Below are 20,424 nucleotides of genomic sequence, written 5' to 3'. Positions count from 1 at the left end.
GAAGCTATGAAGAAGTAAAATTATAAACTTATAAAACAAAAAAAAATTAAAAAATGTTTATGCTTTATGAAAGTGATACATATTGAAAGAAAAACAAAAAAACAGAAAACAAATGTTCGCCTTCGAAATAAAACAAATGGTGGGGTGAATTGTCAAAAGTATACATAGATTTTTATGAACAAACAAGGGAGGAGTGATCTAAACATACACCACGTCAAACATATTATATGTACACACATTTACAACTTGTGCAATTGTGATAAAATTTTTACATATTAAATGAAAACCATTAACATACGTATGAATGGAATTGAACTGTAATTTTAAATATTCTACGAAAGTGGATATTGTTTGGATCTGATTTGTTCATCACTACCAAAAGTTCAATAATAACTACAGATGCTAAAATGGAATATTTTTTTATAGAAATCATTTTTTTCGTAAAGATGAGAAGAACGTTGTACTGTAATGGAAATTGATATTAAAGATTCCCATTAATGCACATATAAATGTATACCCACACGGATTATGTAAGTTACAATTTAATGCATTATTTGTGCATTTTTTTTTTTTTTTCTTTATGCTCATTTCTCTTATCAATAGGTTGGTATTTACTTATAATAAGAAAAGTTGTTAATGCTGAAGGATTGGAAAAATCATTTAGTAATTTTTTATTTTTCTGTGGGCTCCTTTTTTTGCTTGTGTGCAAGAAAAATCAATTCTTCGAATTTTGCTTTTATTTGATCGCTTTTTTGTTGATCTTCTTTATGTTGATTTTTTGATCTATATCGTTGTGCTAATTCTCTAGCCCTTCTTTTAAGGTTTGCAATTTTAATTTCTACATCGTTTACATTATTTGTTGTAGATGCCATTAGTTCTTTTTTCTTTTCTTGAAAAACCTTCAGACATCCGGCTAATCCCCCTTGGTTTTTAAATGTAAGTGTTCGGGTTGCCCTTCTCACAAAGGGCACATAACTTGTTTCGCTATCGCCATGATCTTCGTTACTTGCTAACCTATTACTTGTTGCGCTATCATTACCCGCTTGTTCTTTACTACTATCATTTTCAATTTTATAATTTTCAAAAAAATTTACCTTCGTTTTTTTCTTATCCTTTTTATTCGTTGATCTATTTTCACCTGTTCCATCATCACTTCCCTTTTCAATTGTATTAATTGAGTTCAAATGGTCAGATTTAGTGAAACTACGACTTAATAAGTTTTCTAGTATGATAGAACTATCTTTTTTACAAAGAATAGACAAATTGCTATTACTGTGATTTAATAAACTGTTAATTCGTTCACTTAGCTTATTACACTCTTCTGATTCACCTGAACTCTTTGAGCTAAATGAATTTTTTTTTTTTTTTTTTTTTTTTTTTTTTTCCTCCATGTTTTTCAGTAGCTCATCATAACTAGAGTTTTCCTTATCTGAAGAGTTCCTGCTTTCTTCTACTTTATTTTCATTTTTATATTCATTATGGCTATCATTTTTATTTATCCCATCTCTATCTGTGTTGCTTCTCTCGCCTTTATCTAATTTATTGTCATCCCCGACACCACTTCTAGTACTATTTTCACTACGTACCACTTCTCTTTCTTCCTCCTCTTCAGTGAAATAGGATTCCAATTTTGATGAATTTGGTCCCATGTTCTCTGTTTTACCCTTTATTCTTTCATTTGATTTTATCAGAATATTGGTTTGATTATTACTGAGATTCTGTGAACAATTTATTCTTGACGAGAAGTCTTTGTTAATCCTGTTGTGATGGTAAATATCAACATACCTTTTTGAACATTTTCCAAGCCGTTCCTCTTCGTGAGTAATTTCATGTGTTTTTATGCTATTGTCTTCACAGTAATGTTTATCATTATCATCTAAATGACAACCTTTGTCATCATAATGTGTGTTACTTTCGTTATAATTCTCTCCATTTTCATCATAGCATAACCCCTTTTCATCATAATAATATATCCCATTTGGACTGCACGGTGCTACATTCTCATCATTATATTCACCTTGTTCATTATAGTAGAACCCACTTTTATCATAGTACCCACCATATTCATCATAATATCCTCCATATTCATCATAATATACTCCATTTTCATCATAATATCCTCCATTTTCATCATAATATCCACCACTTTCATCGCAATGGTTACCATTTTCATCACAATGATCACCACATTCATCATAATGATCACCACTTTCATCATAATGATCACCACTTTCATCATAATGATCACCATATTCATCACAATGATCACCATATTCATCATAATGATCACCATATTCATCATAATGTTCATCATTTTGATCGTTATGTCCATACCTATTCAAAGAGCTGCTTTCTTGCACATAATCATTTGGAGATATATAATTCTCGTTATATTCATGAGAGTTTTCGTATGTCTCATTATACTCTTCCTTATTCCCATATTTATGTTGTTTTGTATTACTCTTAAAAGAATAATGTTTGATGTGGTTGTTTATATTGGAGGATTCTGAGTTTGTTTTGTGATCGTCTATTTGTGAATGTGTTGAATTCTTGATATTATTTACTAATTCTATGCCCTTTTTTGTTTCATTATTACAATTTATAATCGGTTCACGATGATTTTTGTTATTTAGCCTATTCCCTGTGCCCATATTATTGTAGCCACCATATTTATGACTTTTTGTTTTCTCACTATCCTTGACATTTTTTGCAGTTTCGCTTACTCTATCTACACCTCCAGTTGTATCATCTGGAGTGACTTCTTCCTCTGCTTCTGCCATATCTGCTTCGAATTCTTTCCATCCACCATAAAGGGGATCAAAATACCACCACTTGGTGTTTATCACATCATAATAATATCTCATATCATTCGGCATTTTTATAGTTACAAAATATATAGATATATATATTTTTTTTCCCCTTTTTAGATCCCTATTGTTAAATATGTATTTTGTCCATATCCTCACACACAAATTTACAGTCTAAATTTGACATTTAACACCTGATAATGTTCGAAAAACGTTATATTTCGTGTACTGATTTCCTGTTTTATTAAAAACTGTTGTGTTCGAATTTTTTCTATTTGATTCCTTCCCAATTCACATTTTTGTTAAAACGTTATCTTAGTTTTAATTATTTTGGAAATGGTAAACTTCTCACAGAAAAATGATAAAAATAAGTTCATATGGTTGTGTGAATATGAAAAAATTGGAGACTTATTGTTCTGATGTAAATGTATATGAACGCGTACATGCATATACGTATTCATATATATACAAGGTATGTGCAATATATGGGTGTATATAAAAATTAATCATTATAATAAGACATTCTATTTACCACACACTCGTTCACAAAAATGCTTATCTGAATATACATGTTTTGCCCTTTAAAACTTGCATTAAAGAAAAAGAAAAAAAAAAAAAAAATAGAGTAAAAAATAAAAAAGTAAAATTAAAATAGGTTTGCCCATGTTAACCATTACATATGTTATAAAAACAATATCAAGAATTGCAAACTGTGCAAGGAAAAACAAAAGAAGAAAAAAGGAAATGGAATGTGTAAGCAACGGTTGAATGTGGATAAACTCTCAACACGATGTTATATATGCATATGTGGGAACATATATGTATATACACATCGCTTTAGTTCCTTTCTCCCAGTTTTTCAAACGAGGGAAAAAAAAACAAGAACATTTACATTTTTACTACAGCAGACATGGATTACGAAAAAAAAGAGAAAAGGAAAATGTTCTTAGGAAATGAACACCGAACAATTTTTTTGATGTCATCCGTCAAGTGCGCTTGCTTTAACGGCGCACACAAAATAAAATCGAAAATCGAAAACATAAAAAAAAAATAAATAAGGAAAACAGGAAGCACAAAAGTGGCCCCCCGCCCCCCAGCGCCCAAAGGAAAAAGTTAATTTAACTAAAACTTTTCTGAAAATTGTATAATTTTTGTCTTTCCTGCGTATGTATAACAGATTACATATTGACAAATGCAAATGTATTTTTACTTTCTCATTTAAATGTGTATACAACATTTATTTTTTTGCGCTATTCAAAGCTTTAAAGCAGATATAATTTAGACAAACACAGGTAATTTCGTTTCATTTCTTTTCTGCTCACACAACTTTTCACGTGCCTTTATACCCACCTGTTTACATATCTTTTTGCACGCCTTTTCATACTTCTTTTTCATTTTTGTTTTTTTCTTTTCTTTTCTCTTCATTTTCTTTTTTTTTTTTTTTTTTTTTTTTTTTTTGTTGTTGTGTGTTGCAGAATAGCATCGAAGTTGTATACATTTTACAAACGCGCACACACAATTTGAGGAATTTAAGCTATACCAGTTTGGAAAAGAAAAAATAACACTTGTGCAAATATGCTAAAAAAAAAAAAAAAAAAAAATGCTCTTAAATGCACAATGTATGAGTATTCAAAATGAAATATAAAAAAAAAAAAAAAAAAACAACAACAAAAGTTTACCCAATCCCTAAAAAAAGGGAATGGGGGAAAATATCATGTACCAAATGCTATGCTTTAAATATGTCTTTTTCAATGCGTAATTAATTTTATTTTATCATTCACCTTGAATCACATAACATCTGAAATTTATTCTAAAAATATAAGCTCTTAACTCTTACGCATGAGATTGTTATTAAAGCAAAGGGGGGGAAGGGAAGTCCTTTCAAAAGAAATTCATAATGTATATATATATATATATGTATATGTACGCACCATTATATATTTGTGTGTTATATAAGTTAAATGTAAAATAACCAAATTTTGTACCCTAGCATCCTTGAAATAAGCAAATAGGGAATAACATCGTAATCCCATTTGCCTTCTTATACAAATTCATATATACACATATACTCACACATATGTATGTAAATTGATTAACACAAAAATACAACCCTAATAAATAAGACATTTGCATCGTTAAATTTGTGATATGTGAAATGACCGAACAAAGATCCCACCCCGAAACACTGTTCTTTATGTCTACTATCAGTATTAACATATGATTTTATGTACTTGACAAATATGCTAAAGTTGAAACATTTTAAAGCAGAAAAAAAAAAAATCGTGCTCATAAAACTGACAAAATGTATCTTAGTTATGTTACTTAACTCCCAAATCTGTTGTTATAGCACATGCATGTTCATCTGCAATTTTGCAGAATTGCTAAGTTGAAAATGTGATTCAATAAAGTCTTCCAGAAAGGTCAATATATGCAGTTATCCACGTTGTTGTCCACTAAAAATGAGAATAAAAAGTCACGTTTTGTTATATTCCATTTTTTTTTTACTTCATTTTGCTCTATTCCGTTTTGTTTTATTTATTTTATTTTATTTTTTTTTTTTTTGGTGTAACTTTAAAAAGTGAAAAATAGGTTTATTTCAAATTATCATAGATGTTTTGATCTTCCCAATAACATTTCACAACGAATAAAAAAAAATTTAGTTTTGAACTGATTGCTCAACTCACATTTATCATTTTAATGAAACAAGAATATGACTTTAAAAGTATTTCAATTAATTGAATTAATATAAGCATAATTCTTAAAATACTTCAAAAAAATACAAAAAAAAAAAAAAAGGGAAAGAAACAAAAAAAATAATAATATTAGCAATACATGCAGTTGAGGCATCATCATTTCAGTAGAATAATTCTTAAAAAATACCAATGGAGGATTTCTTTTTGGACTAACTATCATTTTTCATGATAATGCAATACACGAAAAATATGTATATAGTGTGTGGAGAAAAAACCCAGGTAAGAATAAATATATATATATGAATTTATATTTATGCACACGGATGTGCCACTGAAGACAGGAGGGTTCACACACAAGCATACATTTGCTTTTTTCAAATTCAGAAACTCATAATTTCAAAAAAAACAGCATAGATTTCTTCTGACAAAAATTTATTTCATAAAAGCATTTCCTTTGCTACCCATGATATTTTTCAGAATAGTCTGCTCTCTTAATACTTGAGGTGAATCAATTCCTTCATTTTTTCTATACATAATGGAAATATATATATATGTGTGTGCACGATTGTACTGACAAAATAATTAAAATAAAGAATTGTGGTGTGTATATTTTTTTTTTTTTTTTTTTTTTCCCATAACATCTTAATTGTATACGCATAAATCTTTATGAAACTATAGACATACACAAAATACAGGTAAATAAAAGTACACAAAAAATGTACTTATCCTACTTCTTATTCTTAATGTACAAATATTTATGCATAAAAAATATAAGATACTAGATTTTTGTAATATAGGATTACATTTTATGATTATGCAAAAATTTTCTTATTTCTCCTTGTGTTTTTTCGTCAAAGTCTCCTAAGTTCTTTTTTGATTCGATTTTTGATGTGTCTATTTCCGGATCACCCTTTATTACACATGGCCACCAGTTCTCTCTTTTTTTTTCCAAAAAAATTATTAACTTTTTCTTATCCTCTATGCTCCATACACATTCCTGTTTGTTCACCTCTTCATAGAATGTGCCCTCTAGTTTTAATTTATCTGAAAAAGAAAAGTGGGAAAAAATATTACAGAAAGTAATGGACATGTATATATATACATTTAAAGAAATTAAAACATTTTTTAATACTCTTGAATGAAATTGTACAATGTTTATCTTTTTTTTCTCCTTTATCTTACTTTTGTGATACACTTTAATATTTTTATTCGAAATATCAACGTTAACTTCACTGGTTTTTATTTCCGTGTGCAGGGGCATTTCTATGTTTATTTCATTTAACGCCTGATTCCAGAAGTATTTTTCTGTTTGCCCACCATTCCATGTTGATATGTGATTTTCATCTGATTTGGGAAATCATGCAAGAGTAATTAAGTCTATACGAACAAGTGTCATACACTTGCAGTTTGAGGTGGGCTGCAACGTTTTTTTTATCTTTTTATCCTTTCATAATTTTATCTGTTTATCTTTTCATAATTTTATTTTTTTATCTTTTCATCATTTTATCTGTTTATCATTTTATCTTTTTATCACTTTATCTTTTTATCATTTTATCTTTTTATCATTTTATCTTTTTATTATTTTATCTTTTTATCTTATTATCATTTTATCATTTTATCTTTCTATCTTTTCATCCTTTTCTTTTTTCGTTAAAGATATTATAAACCCACATTTTATTACCTGCAGTGTCGCTTATTGGTGGCACAGCTCTTTTTACAGTTTTCTCGACATCTTTTTGTATATTTTTTACTTCACAGAATTTTGCACTATTCAATTTTTTTAATTCATCACATGGTGGTAAATATTTATTTCTTATTTCTTCATTTTCGATTATATATGGCTGTTTCTTAATCATATAATTTAATTGGTGTTTTCTAAATAATTTCATTAAACCCTGTTCTCTGCTATGCGCATTAAATCCACACTTATTATTATTTAAAATGGCTTTCTTTATATCACCATCATATTTTTTGGACAACGTATCAATATCATCATCATTAAGCATTAAATGAAAGTAATCAGTTTTATTTTCTAAAAATGATAAAAAAACTTCTATTAAATCGTCTATCGAATGGAAATCGCGAGCAATGGCTAGTAACATATTCTCATGTTTTTCGTTTTCCATATTTATTTTTTTAACTTAAACGATAATGGAAGTAGTGATCGCTGTTGATTTAAGTGATGATTGCAATTACACGTCTGTGGGTACATGAGGGGGAGCAAATATCTCAAGACGGTGATAAGATCACGGAATAGAAAGTAAACCAACGATGTAGGAAAACAGAAAAAAAAAGGGAAAAAAAAAAAGAGCTTAATTAAAATTGGGATGCATTAACAAGTGCTTGGGTTGATAAGCACATGATTTTATAATGTGGGAAGTCTGAATATGATGGCTGCAAAAGAACAAGCTGATTAACGAACACAGAAAAATTTAATTATATGCATCGCCCGAATAAAAAAAATAATGCCAAATAAACTGTGTAAAGCATATGTGTGAAATAAGCTTAACATAAAGGGAAGTTATGTTGAAGTTACACGGAATTTTGTCAACAAGCTTTGACTGAAAAAATGAAAAAGTTATATATATATATATATGTATATGTATTTATTTTTTTTTCCCTTATCGTTTAAAATGTTTTTGGTTCGTTAAATTGTTCCTTTTCATTATTTTTTATTTTGTTCTTTCAGTTTTAAATCCCTCCAGCATTTTTCAATTTTTTTACACTTGCGCATTTTTAGCACGATTACGACTTTATTTCATTTCATTTGTTTTGTTTCGTTTTCTTTTTCTGATATCACGTGCGAAAAATATTTCATATGCTTCAATAGTCAAAACGCCAAGCTCCAAAAAATTAAATGTGTCGATTGGGATAGTGCGTGGAATGGTATTTATGTTATGTCCATAGTATCCTGCGGAACGCTTTTATCTTTGTTATTATGGTAAACGTTTAAAAATTATGGAAAAAAAATGCGTTGCATGTAAATATTTGCACAAGCTAGATATTTGTCAATGTTGTTATACGCAACCTTCCACGATTAATTCAAAGTGGTTAACTTTGTTGGTAGAAAAACGTTAATTTTTTTTTTTTTTTTTTCATGTTTCTCATATTCAAACTTTCTATTAAAGCATAATACGACTTTACATTTTCCCTATTACCCCTTTTTTCAAAAAAAAAAAAAACGAAAGAAAAAGTTTCGCTTTCCTACAAATTGCAAGCAGTTGTAATAAAGTTCTACTTTTCCTTTGTTCCAAGTGTAAAACATCATGCATTTTTTTTTTTTTTTTTTGATTTGTTTATTCGTGCAATGGGTTACAAGGTAATAATCCTGCCATGAGCATACTGTGTATAGTAACATATGTCTAATATATGATAGGTAAACCAATGATATAACCTAAACAAAACCATTATACTGCATACTTTTTACAGTTGTTGAAAGATGTTCACCGTATAACCGATTTTGCACATGTTATGTTTATATTTTATTATATATGCAATATAATTGTCATATATAATTGATATAACCATATTTTATGAATAATATAGCGGTAAAAAAAAAAAAAAAAATAATAAAATAAAAAAAAAAATAATATAATAAAATAAAAAGGCACAGAGTAGGCGGGAAAGAATACATAGATGAATCACATTTTTTATTCATCTTACTAAAATAAACTTCTTCATCACTTTGGAAAACACAGACAAAGGCGAATAGACAATATAGTGCGAGAATTTTGCAGTACAATTGTTAACGCGTATAGATATATAATACATGCGTAATCTGATACCCACATTTGCATATGAACACGTTTATGCATAAGCACCAAGGCGTGAGTAGGCAGAATATTGGGTTTTTCTCTAAAAAGATACTCTTTTTTTTTTTTTCTCCCTGTTTTAGGAAAACAATATAAAAATAATACCTTTTTTTCAACAATTTGATGTGACAAAAGGGATCTTACAAGTTATTACAGAATGAGCTTATAACACACACATTCCCTCTTTTTTGCCTACCATCGTATAATTACCTATTTGTAGTTATTACACAATATACACAAAGTGTGTGGCCTATATATATATATATATATATATGTACATATTGTATTCAGTAGTTATTCAGAAATAATAAAGCATACATTTTTTCTCTCAAACTTTTTAGCTCACAAGGTGCATTTTGCTTATCAACATGAGAATGAATGAATCACGTTCAAATTCAATTCAATCATTTTTTCAAGCAAATTTGAGACATGCAAGCTATGACTCCCACTACCATAAATTTTGTGTTGGTGGTTTTTTTTTTTTTTTTTTTTTTTTTTCTGGTTGCTAAAAAAAAAAAAAAATCATGTTATCGCAATTGAGCATTGTTATATAAAAATTTACATACTAGTTATCAAAACCTGAAATTTTATATGAAAGTAAAATGTTTTTATTTATGTGGTCATGAAAATAATAATAACATTTATAGAATATCTAATTTTTTGTATATTCTCTTACATCACTTTTGTTTTGTTGTAGGAACGGATGAAATCATTTATTATTTCTATACATGCATACGAATTAATTGCTCCTTTGAAAAAAAAAAAAAAAAAAAAAAAAAAGATTATACATATTTTTCAAAATTTTAGCTATTTTTTGACAACGTACAAAAATCGGAATACGTAAAATACATTCAATCGCGTCATTACCTGTATGCTTCCTTTTTGTTCAATCAATGCAACGGAGGAAACTAACAGAAAATAAGTGAAAATTAATAGATTAAAAAACATAATATATATAATTATTTCTTTTTTAAAACTTATTAAAAAATTCACCCCATCTTTTTAACAAGATTGGGGGCAATTTTTTTATTTTTTTAATTTCCCTCCTCTTTTGTAAATATATTAAAAGCTTTAGTCGAAATCCAACCCGAATGTATATCATTATATATAAAATATTATCCACATGAGAGGGTTTAGCCCCATTATTGCATGTTTATTTATTAAGAATATTTATATATATGTATGTTATTTACAAGCAACAGAAGACGTATAATTTTTAGCCCCACATAATAAAGCAAGGTTAAATCCACAAATGGCTGTATGCACTATGTCAGCATAAAAAAAAAAGAAAAAAAAAATTAACCGCAATACAAAACTAAAATTTTAAAAAAACAAAGCCACGAGAAAGAACCTTTCTACATCATTTACAAATAGGATGTAAGCAATAACATATGTATATATATAAATATGTATACATTGATCTTGTTTTATGAAAAACGTTCTTCAACTATGTTTATGCATGCAGTTTAAAAATTATGATTGCTCTCTTTCACCCCCCAATTTTTGTAGCCACTTTTATTTTCACATTTGAATTAATTTGAAATTATTCATGTATATATACGTTATCCTTGTAAATTAAAATAGCAGCTTTTTTCTCGAGCTATTTACATTAAAAAAAAAAAAAAAAAAAAACAGCAACGCAAAGTAAAATATATATCTGTCATTTTGAAAGGAATATATACATTTTGTTTTTAAATTTATCATTCTATAATTTGTAAAGAAATATATCCCCACCATTGCTATTTTTTTAACATAGATTTTTGAGAAGCTCATTTTTTGTACGTTGCTCCTGTTCTCAGAAGGAAGTACATTTCTTCGTAAAGTATAAAAACACAAAAAGGCACAAAAATAAACCTATCAACCAATCAGCTCAAAATGTTTTACGGTGAGTAAGAAACAACTGAACAATAACCAAATAAATGGAAATAAATAAATATGTACAATTATGTATATATATATATATATGTATGTACGTATACGACGTCGCGCTTGGCTACCGCGTGACCACATATTTATAAAATACATGCGTGTGAGTATATTATTCTACAGTTAGCCTTGTAACCGTGTACAATGAGAGAAGAATGCACCTACAGGACTATATATATAGATGTTGATTCATTTGAGTTGCTTCATTTGTTATTTTTATGATGCTTGTATATTTGCATCTTTGTTATGTTATGTTATTTTTTTTTTTGGAAATACGCATTTTATTGCGTTTCTCATCGATATGACTTTTTCTCGTTTTGCATGTGAGACAAGGGATGCATTTGTCATTTCCCGTTAGAGTGTTATGTTTTGTACATGTGCAGACTAGATGCTATACGTAGGAATATTTGTATGTTCGTACCATATGTGCATATTGTTGAGCTAGCATTTTTTTTTTTCTTTTTTTTTTTTTTTTCATATGCCACTTAAATACATCAATAAACACAACTTTTATGTATGTGTATTTTGTTTTATCATATATTGGATATATATTCTCTTACACCACAGGAAAAGTAATTAAAGAAGACGAAACCGTCATACCTGAGATTAAGGATGGATATTCCGTTATTCACTTATCAAGAGCATGTTTAAATAACCCTGAAGATGAAGGAAAGCTATATGTACAAGTAGAAGATGCTAATGGATGTTATAACATTTGCTGTTTACAAAAAAATGTATGTGAAGATACAGCATTGGATATATTTTTAATGCTAGATAACGAAGTAAAAATAAAAACTAGTGGTAGTAAGAATGAAGTTCATATTGTTGGTTATTATGAAGTGTCATTTGGACAAGATCATTTAGATGACGAGAATGAGGAAGATGAAGAAGAGTTAGAAGATGAGGATGATGAATATGAAAATGAAGAAGTTAGAATGTTAACAAGAAAAAATACACTAAAAAATTCTCTCTCTAATGGATTTGGAAAAAAAAAAAAAAAAGCTTCTGCAGATGAAGATGATGAAACAAATGTAGGAAATAATGATGATGAAGAAGATGATGAAGAAGATGATGATGAAGATGAAGAAGATGATGAAGATGACGAAGATGATGATGACGAGGATGAGGAGGAGGAGGAGGATGAGGAAGATGAGGAAGATGAGGAGGATGACGATGATAAGGAAGATGAGGAAGACGAAGATGAAGAAGACGAAGATGAAGAGGGTGAAGACGACGAGGATGACGGCGTAACTAAAAATAAAGGAGAGAAAAAAAAAAATGGACCAAAAAAAAACAAAAATAAAAGATCATTAGATAACAAAAATGATGGCCCATCAAAAAAATCCAAATTATTTGATGAAAATCAGTACGAAAAAGATCTCGTCGCGTTTTTAAAAAAAAATGGAAAATGCAAATTACCTGAATTAGGAAAAGTCAAGAAACCACAAGGACTCAAAATGAAATTAGGCTTCTTTATTAAAAAGCATTCCAATGTGTTTAAATTTGATGCCGATAGCCAGGTCGTTTCTCTGAAGAACAATTGAAAGCCATATCTAATGTGAATAGCAAAGATATATTAAAACAACAGAGGGATCCACAAAATAATATACACTTTAATCAACTACCCACATATATACGAACACCAAAACATAATCATCCATCTTTCTGCTGTATATATAATACAAAACTTTTCCTTTTGTATCGTTGTTTTTTACAGGGAAAAAAAGGACTATTAATTTATATATAAAATTCTCATCCATAAATGTATAAGAATACATTTAAGTACTTCCAAAAATAGATACTCCTTTTTACACTATATATCGTGATCACATATATCCGTTAGTACATTAATAACATTTATCTTTTTCCTCATTTTCAGACCCTATAAAAATTATTATATTATTCACAGTTTTCGTTCACCACAACACCAATATTTTAATATATTAAAATTTACCACCTCCTATTATTTGAAAGTGTGCATTTGTATGGTACTCATGTATAGAATATGTATGTATAATTATATTCACATTCTTTTATATATATATGTGTGTGTGACGTGTGAATTCGATAAAGGTACACATATATATATATATATGTATATTTTCACGTTAATGCTATATAAACGCATTAGTTGTGTTAGTTATGTACATATATTCGTATGCGTATGTATAGCCATACATTAATATGTTCACGCTTTGCTTATGGATTCCACATATGTTGCACACAAATATATGCACACAGGTGCACGAAACCACAAGAGTGGAGGTGCAACCACATACTTTGACATCGATAAAATAATATATTAGCACTACAGTTTCCACATTTTTGAAAAGCAAAATTCTTTTTAATTCATTTATATTTATACGTCAAAAGAAAATATACATATAGCATAAAAAATTTATAAAGCCATATTATACTAGTTTAAAACAACAAATAAAACTTTGTAACATGTGTGTAGACTTTTGTAGGAACGTATCAGTTTTGTAGTTCTGTTAGCTTTAGTAACCTCGTAAACTTCGAAATAGCGTACAAATTACATCTATTTCGTTAATATAAAACATGTAAAGGGAAATAGGAGAGATGAGGAAGGGTATAAGAAAAAGACAAGTTGCCATAATATTTATCGCCCATTCCACTTTATCACAAGCATATTTAAAAGCAACTTTCATTTCATCTACACGGCCAAATGAATCTCACTAATCATTTATTAAGGATTGATCTGCACGTGTTGTAATTAATTTTTGAGAAATATCCTTTTTGTTTCCATAAAAAATAGGAAAACACCTTTTTTTTCTTCACTTCATGATTTATCCTTTATGCAATAAGCATTAAAAAAAAAAAAAAAAAAAAAAAAAAATTGCTCTCGGTTTTATTTTCACAATGGGAGAAGCAACGCAATGATTCGGGGAAAATCATTTTTAAAGAGATGCTCAAATTGATACCAAAATAAAAAGAAGTGTTTGACACATGTCTGCATGCATATGCATTTATTTGTATACTTTCCTGGTATAGAAAAAGCATTTGTTCCGCAGACACAATGATTTAAAAAGGATTGGCTGTGTGATGTAAGTTTTTATATTTTACTTAATTATTTTTTTTTTTTATGTTACTCTTTCTTTCTGTGCGTTTTATTGTTGTACATTATATGCCATATATGTTACGTGGTATATACTATATGTTGTATTTTATTTATTTATTTTTTTTATTCTTTGTCATATGCTATATTTTTATTTCCATATTTTTAATTATTATTTTTTTTTTTTTTTTTTTTTTTTTCATCACCTTGAAATTGCATAAAAAAGAACACGATTTCAAAAGTTAGACATATCCTTTTCACTTGTGTACATATGGGGTGCACATAATTTATGCAGTCAACAATTTTTACGATTGAAAAAATAGTTCACAAGAATACACACACTAACGACGGTACAATTTATTCTAAAAAAAAAAAAATTACACCAATTGTAACCGCTGTAAACAAAAGCAACGATGGTAATAATGGTTAACATTAATTATAGTAATAATAAAAATAATGAATGAATAAATAAATTTACGGAAATCTTTTGAAATAATACAAATATGCACATATTGGAGCTGCATGATAAAAGAGTTAAATAATTAAAAAGTCCAAAAATTGACGAAGGGGGCGACAAAGGGGTAACAAAGGGGTTCGTAATGAAATTGTATTGCTCAATGTATTTATCCTTTACATTCTCGATGCAGGTATTCTTAGTACGTACCATAATGGTTCTGTTGTCTTGATCTCTGTTTTATGCTAAAATAAAAAAAAAAAGAAAAAAAAAAGAAAAAAAGTTTTTATAAATAATTCGTGCGGCATGAATTTTCCTTTCTTAATTTATATATATATTTTTATCATATTGGTAAAATTTCGTCAACATTTTGTGATTCTTTTTAAAGTCGCATCGTTATGCGTCTTCTCATGCATACATTTTTTTTAGCATATTGTGATGGTATTTTAATTTTATTTTATTCATTTTATATTTTTTCCAGTTTTCATTTATTACAAATAATAATCAGCATCTTCGGCATTTTTGTTATGCAAGTTCTTTACATTCGCCGAGTTGTAATCGCACGGATCCAGTTCGAAATCATCATTGCACTCATTAACATTGTTCATGTCTGAGAAGAAAAATGGTTTCTGACACACATAAACACGACGCATAAGCATATGCATGCACATGTACATGTACGTATGTATAGCATTTGCGAGGAAAATTTCCGTTTAACATACGGTTGACATCCTTTTTCGAAATTTTAATAAAACAAAAATGTTCGTATTCTTTGTATTGAGTGATAAATATTTTATTCGTTTGATTTATTTTACTCGTTTGATTTATTTTACTCGTTTGATTTATTTTATTAATTTTATTCACACAATTCATATTATTAATTTTATTCATTATATATTTTTTCCTTTTCCTTTCTTTTTGTTTCTGTTTTTTCATTCGCATTTTTACTAATTTCGCGTGTCTTTCAATGTTCATGTGATTTATTTTTTCGCACAAACATACAGGTACAAAAACAAGTGTAGGTATGTACAAATACAGAAACATACTTATCCATAAGCTCAAGAACACATATATAATATTTAAGAATAAAAAAATATTCCTGCCCATGCAGGCACAAATTTATCAATATAAATTAAAAAGGAGAAGTGTAATTATTACTGTTGTCATCATCCGATTTGTAGCTATCCTGCGAAGGGGTGGCATAAGAAAAGGGAACAAAAAAGACATACACATGATTAAGTCAGTAACAATGAGTAAATATAGATAAGAAAAATTGCAAAACTGCAAAATGCAAAATTGTAAAATTGCGAAATTGCAAAAATATAATAAATGCATGTGCAAACAAATCAAATATGATAAACTGCATTTCTCTCTAATAAAACACACACACACGTTTATATCACCATATCATCCCCCATTTAAATATTATGTTTGCCTTTATGCATTGTGATATAATCATGTGAAAATAAAACTCAAATAAAGAGCAAACACAGCATAGGCACGTTGGTAAAATAATCATGCACATTACATATATATATATATATATATATATATATACACACATATATACACATATATGTATATATAAATATATTACCTTCACATTATAGTTGTCGTAGTTCTTTTCCATATTATCGCAGTTATATAAATCATTTTTTCTCTTTATGTTCATATTAGGGCCTTGGTATATTCTAAAATTCAAATTAAAAATATATACAGAGGTGCAATTATATAATACGAAATACAGTAGGTGCTGAAGAACGAGAGAGTCTAACGTTTTTCATCCCTCTAACTAACGCTCATTTTATTTATTTCTTGTGCCAATTTAGCTAGACAAATATACAAAAACACTCCACCCCTATGAAATATTCACGTACATATATTTATCTGTATATATATATATGTATGCACGTGTAACATATGCACACACTGATTGGATCATACATACATAACAAAATTTCGATCTTTATAGGATCCGAAAAAATGCAAAAAATAAAATCTCGTCCACTTAAAAAAAAAAAAAATTCCACAAATTCTACATAAACATTTATTCTTTTTGCAAAAGATTATTAATCAGGCATATCAATTTCGCTCACGTAAAAAAAAAAAAAAAAAAAAAAGGCACAAAAAACGATCATTCATGTATATCATAATTTCTTTTATATTCTAAAATTTTACATGCACTGGGGCTGTGGTAAGGTTTGAACATAAAAGTTGTAATAAATATATATTTGTGAACTTAACATAAGCAAAAAAAAAAAAAAAAATGAGAAAAAGAAAAAAAGGTCATAAAAAATTTACACAAATATGTAACATTGGAAATTACATGCCGATCAAATGAGCAGAAACACACCTCTTTCATGAAAGTACAAAAAGTTTACACAAAAAATAGGTAAACATTTATAGTTTTAAATAATTATCCTAACTCAATCGAACGTATACATAATCAGTGGTTAGACGTGAATATATGGTAACGCTAACAGTTATGTATATATGCTCATTGCGGCTTTTTTTTTTTACTTCTTGTTAAAATTGCCCATGGGTGGTGGCATGGGGATATTTTGCTGATACATGTTATTTCTGAAATTGTTACTGTAAGAACCGTTAAGGTATGGGTTCATCATGTTGTTGGTAAGATTCGGATTAACGTTCATTGGAATGTTAGTAATACTATTTTGTACATTTGGGGATAAGTTGGTGGGAATTCCCTTAAAATTATTTACAAAAGGAAAATTATTTTGTTTATAATTGATATTTTGATTGGGCATATTGACATTATTTGGATGCATATTTATATCAGTTGGAGGTGGGGGTGGTAAATTCATATTTCCTTTTTTATTTAAAGAATAATTCATGTTATTTTGCATTAAATTACTTTTATATTGTTGTTGGAAATCATTTTTTGGCTGTTTGCTCTTGTATTTCCCTCCTTTATATTTATTCATGTTCATTAAGTTATTCATATTTTTCATCATGTTCATGTTACTCATGTTCATGTTACTCATGTTCATGTTACTCATGTTCATGTTATTCATGTTCATGTTATTCATATTCATAGACATATTAATATTCATCATGTCCTTTTTAACTTTATTATCCCCTTTCCATCCTGAAATTCTAGGATCATATTTCAAAGTCAGTCTTGATATTAATACACTTTTACTGTTTATTGAATAAAGTTTAAATAAGAAGCACTCATTTACATGCCCTAATTTTTCAATAGGATATTCAAAAACTTGGGGTGGAATTTTCAAAACATTATATTCATCTGGATCATCTGCTTTCTCTTTTGATAATTCATTTTCTGTGCTGTTCCCCATATTTTCATTATCCTGCATATTTTGGGAATTCTCATTATCATTATTTCCATCATCATCTTGTCGCTTCTCATATTCATTTTTTATTTCTCTTTTTATATTTTGGTTTTCATCATCATTATTTTCGTTATCTTCATCTCGGTTCTGTTCATTGTTCATGTTTGTGGAAACATCATTATTGTTATCACCGAATTCATTCGTTTTACTCTTTTTATTTTTATTGATTGGAAGTTCAGTCATCTTGAAACAGTAGTATTTGCACGTTTTTACCCATTCTGGCAATTTATGCACAATGGGCATATTGAACAAAACGGGCAGCCAATTTGAATGTACATCCAGGTTTAAATTAAAATCTTTACTATATTCTCTTGAAATGTTGCAAAATTTTGCTAACTTTTTTGGTTCTATTGGTAGGAAAGGTAGACAAAAATTATTTCTAGAAGAATCCTCTGCAAGACCCTCTGAAGTTGTATTATTACAGTTACTGTTAATATTATCATTACTATCGTTGTTACATTTGTTGTCGTTATTTATGTTCATATTAGCATCATTCACAGATAATGCACTTGCACTTTTTGTGGCCGTTTCTTCTGGAAATAATAAATAAACATAACCATCAGGTTTAATTATATTTTTACTACTTTTTAGAAAACTAAAACAAAATAAATTTAAACGTAACTTAAACATTTCTGTTTGTGGATCAATAAAATCTGGATGCCCATGAAATGACAACCCTGGTAAAATATAATATAATGCATCAAAAGTATTGGGTGGAAATTTGGATTTTAATTGAACTGGGTTAATACCATAATGAATTACAACATTTTTATTTAATGAATTAATATTATTTTTGCTTTCTTGCTTTAATTCATTTTCTTTTAAACAACTACAAACTTCAACAATGTCATCTTCATGATCGGCTAAAAAGCCGTTGCAAAAACTGAAGTTTTCATCTCCAAAAAGTAATATTCTCTGCATATGGTGAAGAATGAGCGTGAAACAGAGGTCAAATGAAGTCAGGCCATCATATTATTTATTATGGCACCAAATTGGGTAGTATATACATGGAACTTCACATCACAACACAAATATAAGGAATGACGGAAAAAAAAAAAAATCATGTGGTGCAAAAATGATACGTGTATAAATGTTCTGCGTGTCTATCCACTTTGATCATAGTTTATGAATAGAAAAAAAACGTAAACTAATACAATTTTCTCCTAACACCATCATCTTGAGAAAAGCAAAAAAAATGATGGACGTAGTTGGATAAAAGGATATGTGTATACACAAGCACTATAATTACACAAAGCAAACATAAAAAATATATATTTTTGATAATTCCGATTTGAACAATTGAAAACGTTAAATGGGTTATATATATATATATATATATATATATAAATGTGCACATCATTTGTATTCTGTTTTAAGCAGGGTCTGAAACTGTACTATGGGTTGTCTTTTTTTTTTTTTTTTTCTTCCTGTCTAAAATTATGTGTGGTATGCACGTACATATGGCCATATTTTGGCATATGCGTTTAAATTTTTATTCTTACCATTTTCAGCATAAAGCTATAAAAAAGGGATACCTATTTAATGGACTTGTCAAAGGTATAAATATGTGTATAGTGTGGTAATGCGTGTCCCTATTAATTACTGATTTATCAAAAACAATATGTATTAATAAGAAACAAATTCCTTAATTAAATATTATAAATAATCTTCGTATTATTTCATATGACATGAAGAATTCCTTTGGATATTTAATTTAAACTGTTACACATATGTATGTGTACATGTGCATATATATATATATATATATTATATACTTATGTGCAAATTTGCATTTAATATTATTCCTAATATTTTTCTGCCTACTTGTGTTATTTGCCCCTTAAATGTGCATATATTGACTGGTTCATTCTTCTATTATTTTTTTTACATGATATTTTTGTATAGTATTTATACTTTTAAATTAAAATCTTTTGGAGCACGAACGACACCCGTTATGTTTTTATTTCAAAATATCTTTATAATCACAATTGTGTTTTATGAAGTGGAGGATTTATTGAAAATCATGTGGATTATACTTCAAGTATGTGAACATTCGTATTCATATATACCTGTTCACACATATCCATCTATCTATATAAATGTATGCGTTACTTTTGGAGTATATTAAAGAGGAATTCGAATTGTGTGCTTTTCACGAAATGGTTAAATGTTTCCTTTACCCTTTTTTCACTCTTTATAATTGAGAATACAATTTATGAACGCGCCGGAGACAATGTATATAACCATACGTGTTTTATATGTATATGTGTATAAGCGACCCT

The 20,424-nt window shown here is 28.2% G+C and overlaps 4 protein-coding genes across 4 annotated transcripts; 1 reads left to right on the top strand and 3 right to left on the bottom strand.

The window, feature by feature from the left end:
• Window positions 1–671: 671 nt before the first annotated feature.
• PGO_142640 (hypothetical protein, conserved) lies at window positions 672–2,876 on the bottom strand (the record flags this gene model as incomplete). Its single annotated transcript, XM_028690255.1, has 1 exon — window positions 672–2,876. One exon carries the CDS (start codon window positions 2,874–2,876, stop codon window positions 672–674), a length of 2,205 nt encoding a protein of 734 aa, XP_028546056.1.
• A 3,056-nt stretch (window positions 2,877–5,932) lies between these two features.
• PGO_142630 (nuclear movement protein) lies at window positions 5,933–7,626 on the bottom strand (the record flags this gene model as incomplete). Its single annotated transcript, XM_028690254.1, has 4 exons — window positions 5,933–6,026; window positions 6,304–6,544; window positions 6,683–6,844; window positions 7,182–7,626. 4 exons carry the CDS (start codon window positions 7,624–7,626, stop codon window positions 5,933–5,935), a joined length of 942 nt encoding a protein of 313 aa, XP_028546055.1.
• Window positions 7,627–11,187: 3,561 nt separating this feature from the next.
• PGO_142620 (Mitotic apparatus protein p62) lies at window positions 11,188–12,782 on the top strand (the record flags this gene model as incomplete). Its single annotated transcript, XM_028690253.1, has 2 exons — window positions 11,188–11,197; window positions 11,806–12,782. 2 exons carry the CDS (start codon window positions 11,188–11,190, stop codon window positions 12,780–12,782), a joined length of 987 nt encoding a protein of 328 aa, XP_028546054.1.
• Window positions 12,783–14,967: 2,185 nt separating this feature from the next.
• On the bottom strand, window positions 14,968–19,315 carry PGO_142610 (hypothetical protein, conserved; the record flags this gene model as incomplete). The annotated part of the gene is made up of 6 exons (XM_028690252.1): window positions 14,968–15,013; window positions 15,264–15,378; window positions 15,927–15,954; window positions 16,366–16,459; window positions 17,289–19,057; window positions 19,313–19,315. 6 exons carry the CDS (start codon window positions 19,313–19,315, stop codon window positions 14,968–14,970), a joined length of 2,055 nt encoding a protein of 684 aa, XP_028546053.1.
• Window positions 19,316–20,424: the final 1,109 nt, after the last annotated feature.

The sequence above is a fragment of the Plasmodium gonderi genome (genome assembly GCF_002157705.1).
Source record: "Plasmodium gonderi DNA, contig: Chr14, whole genome shotgun sequence".
Lineage (NCBI taxonomy): Eukaryota > Apicomplexa > Aconoidasida > Haemosporida > Plasmodiidae > Plasmodium > Plasmodium gonderi.
The sequence above is the reverse complement of the archived record's forward strand: the minus strand, read 5'-3'. Positions and strand labels throughout refer to the sequence as shown.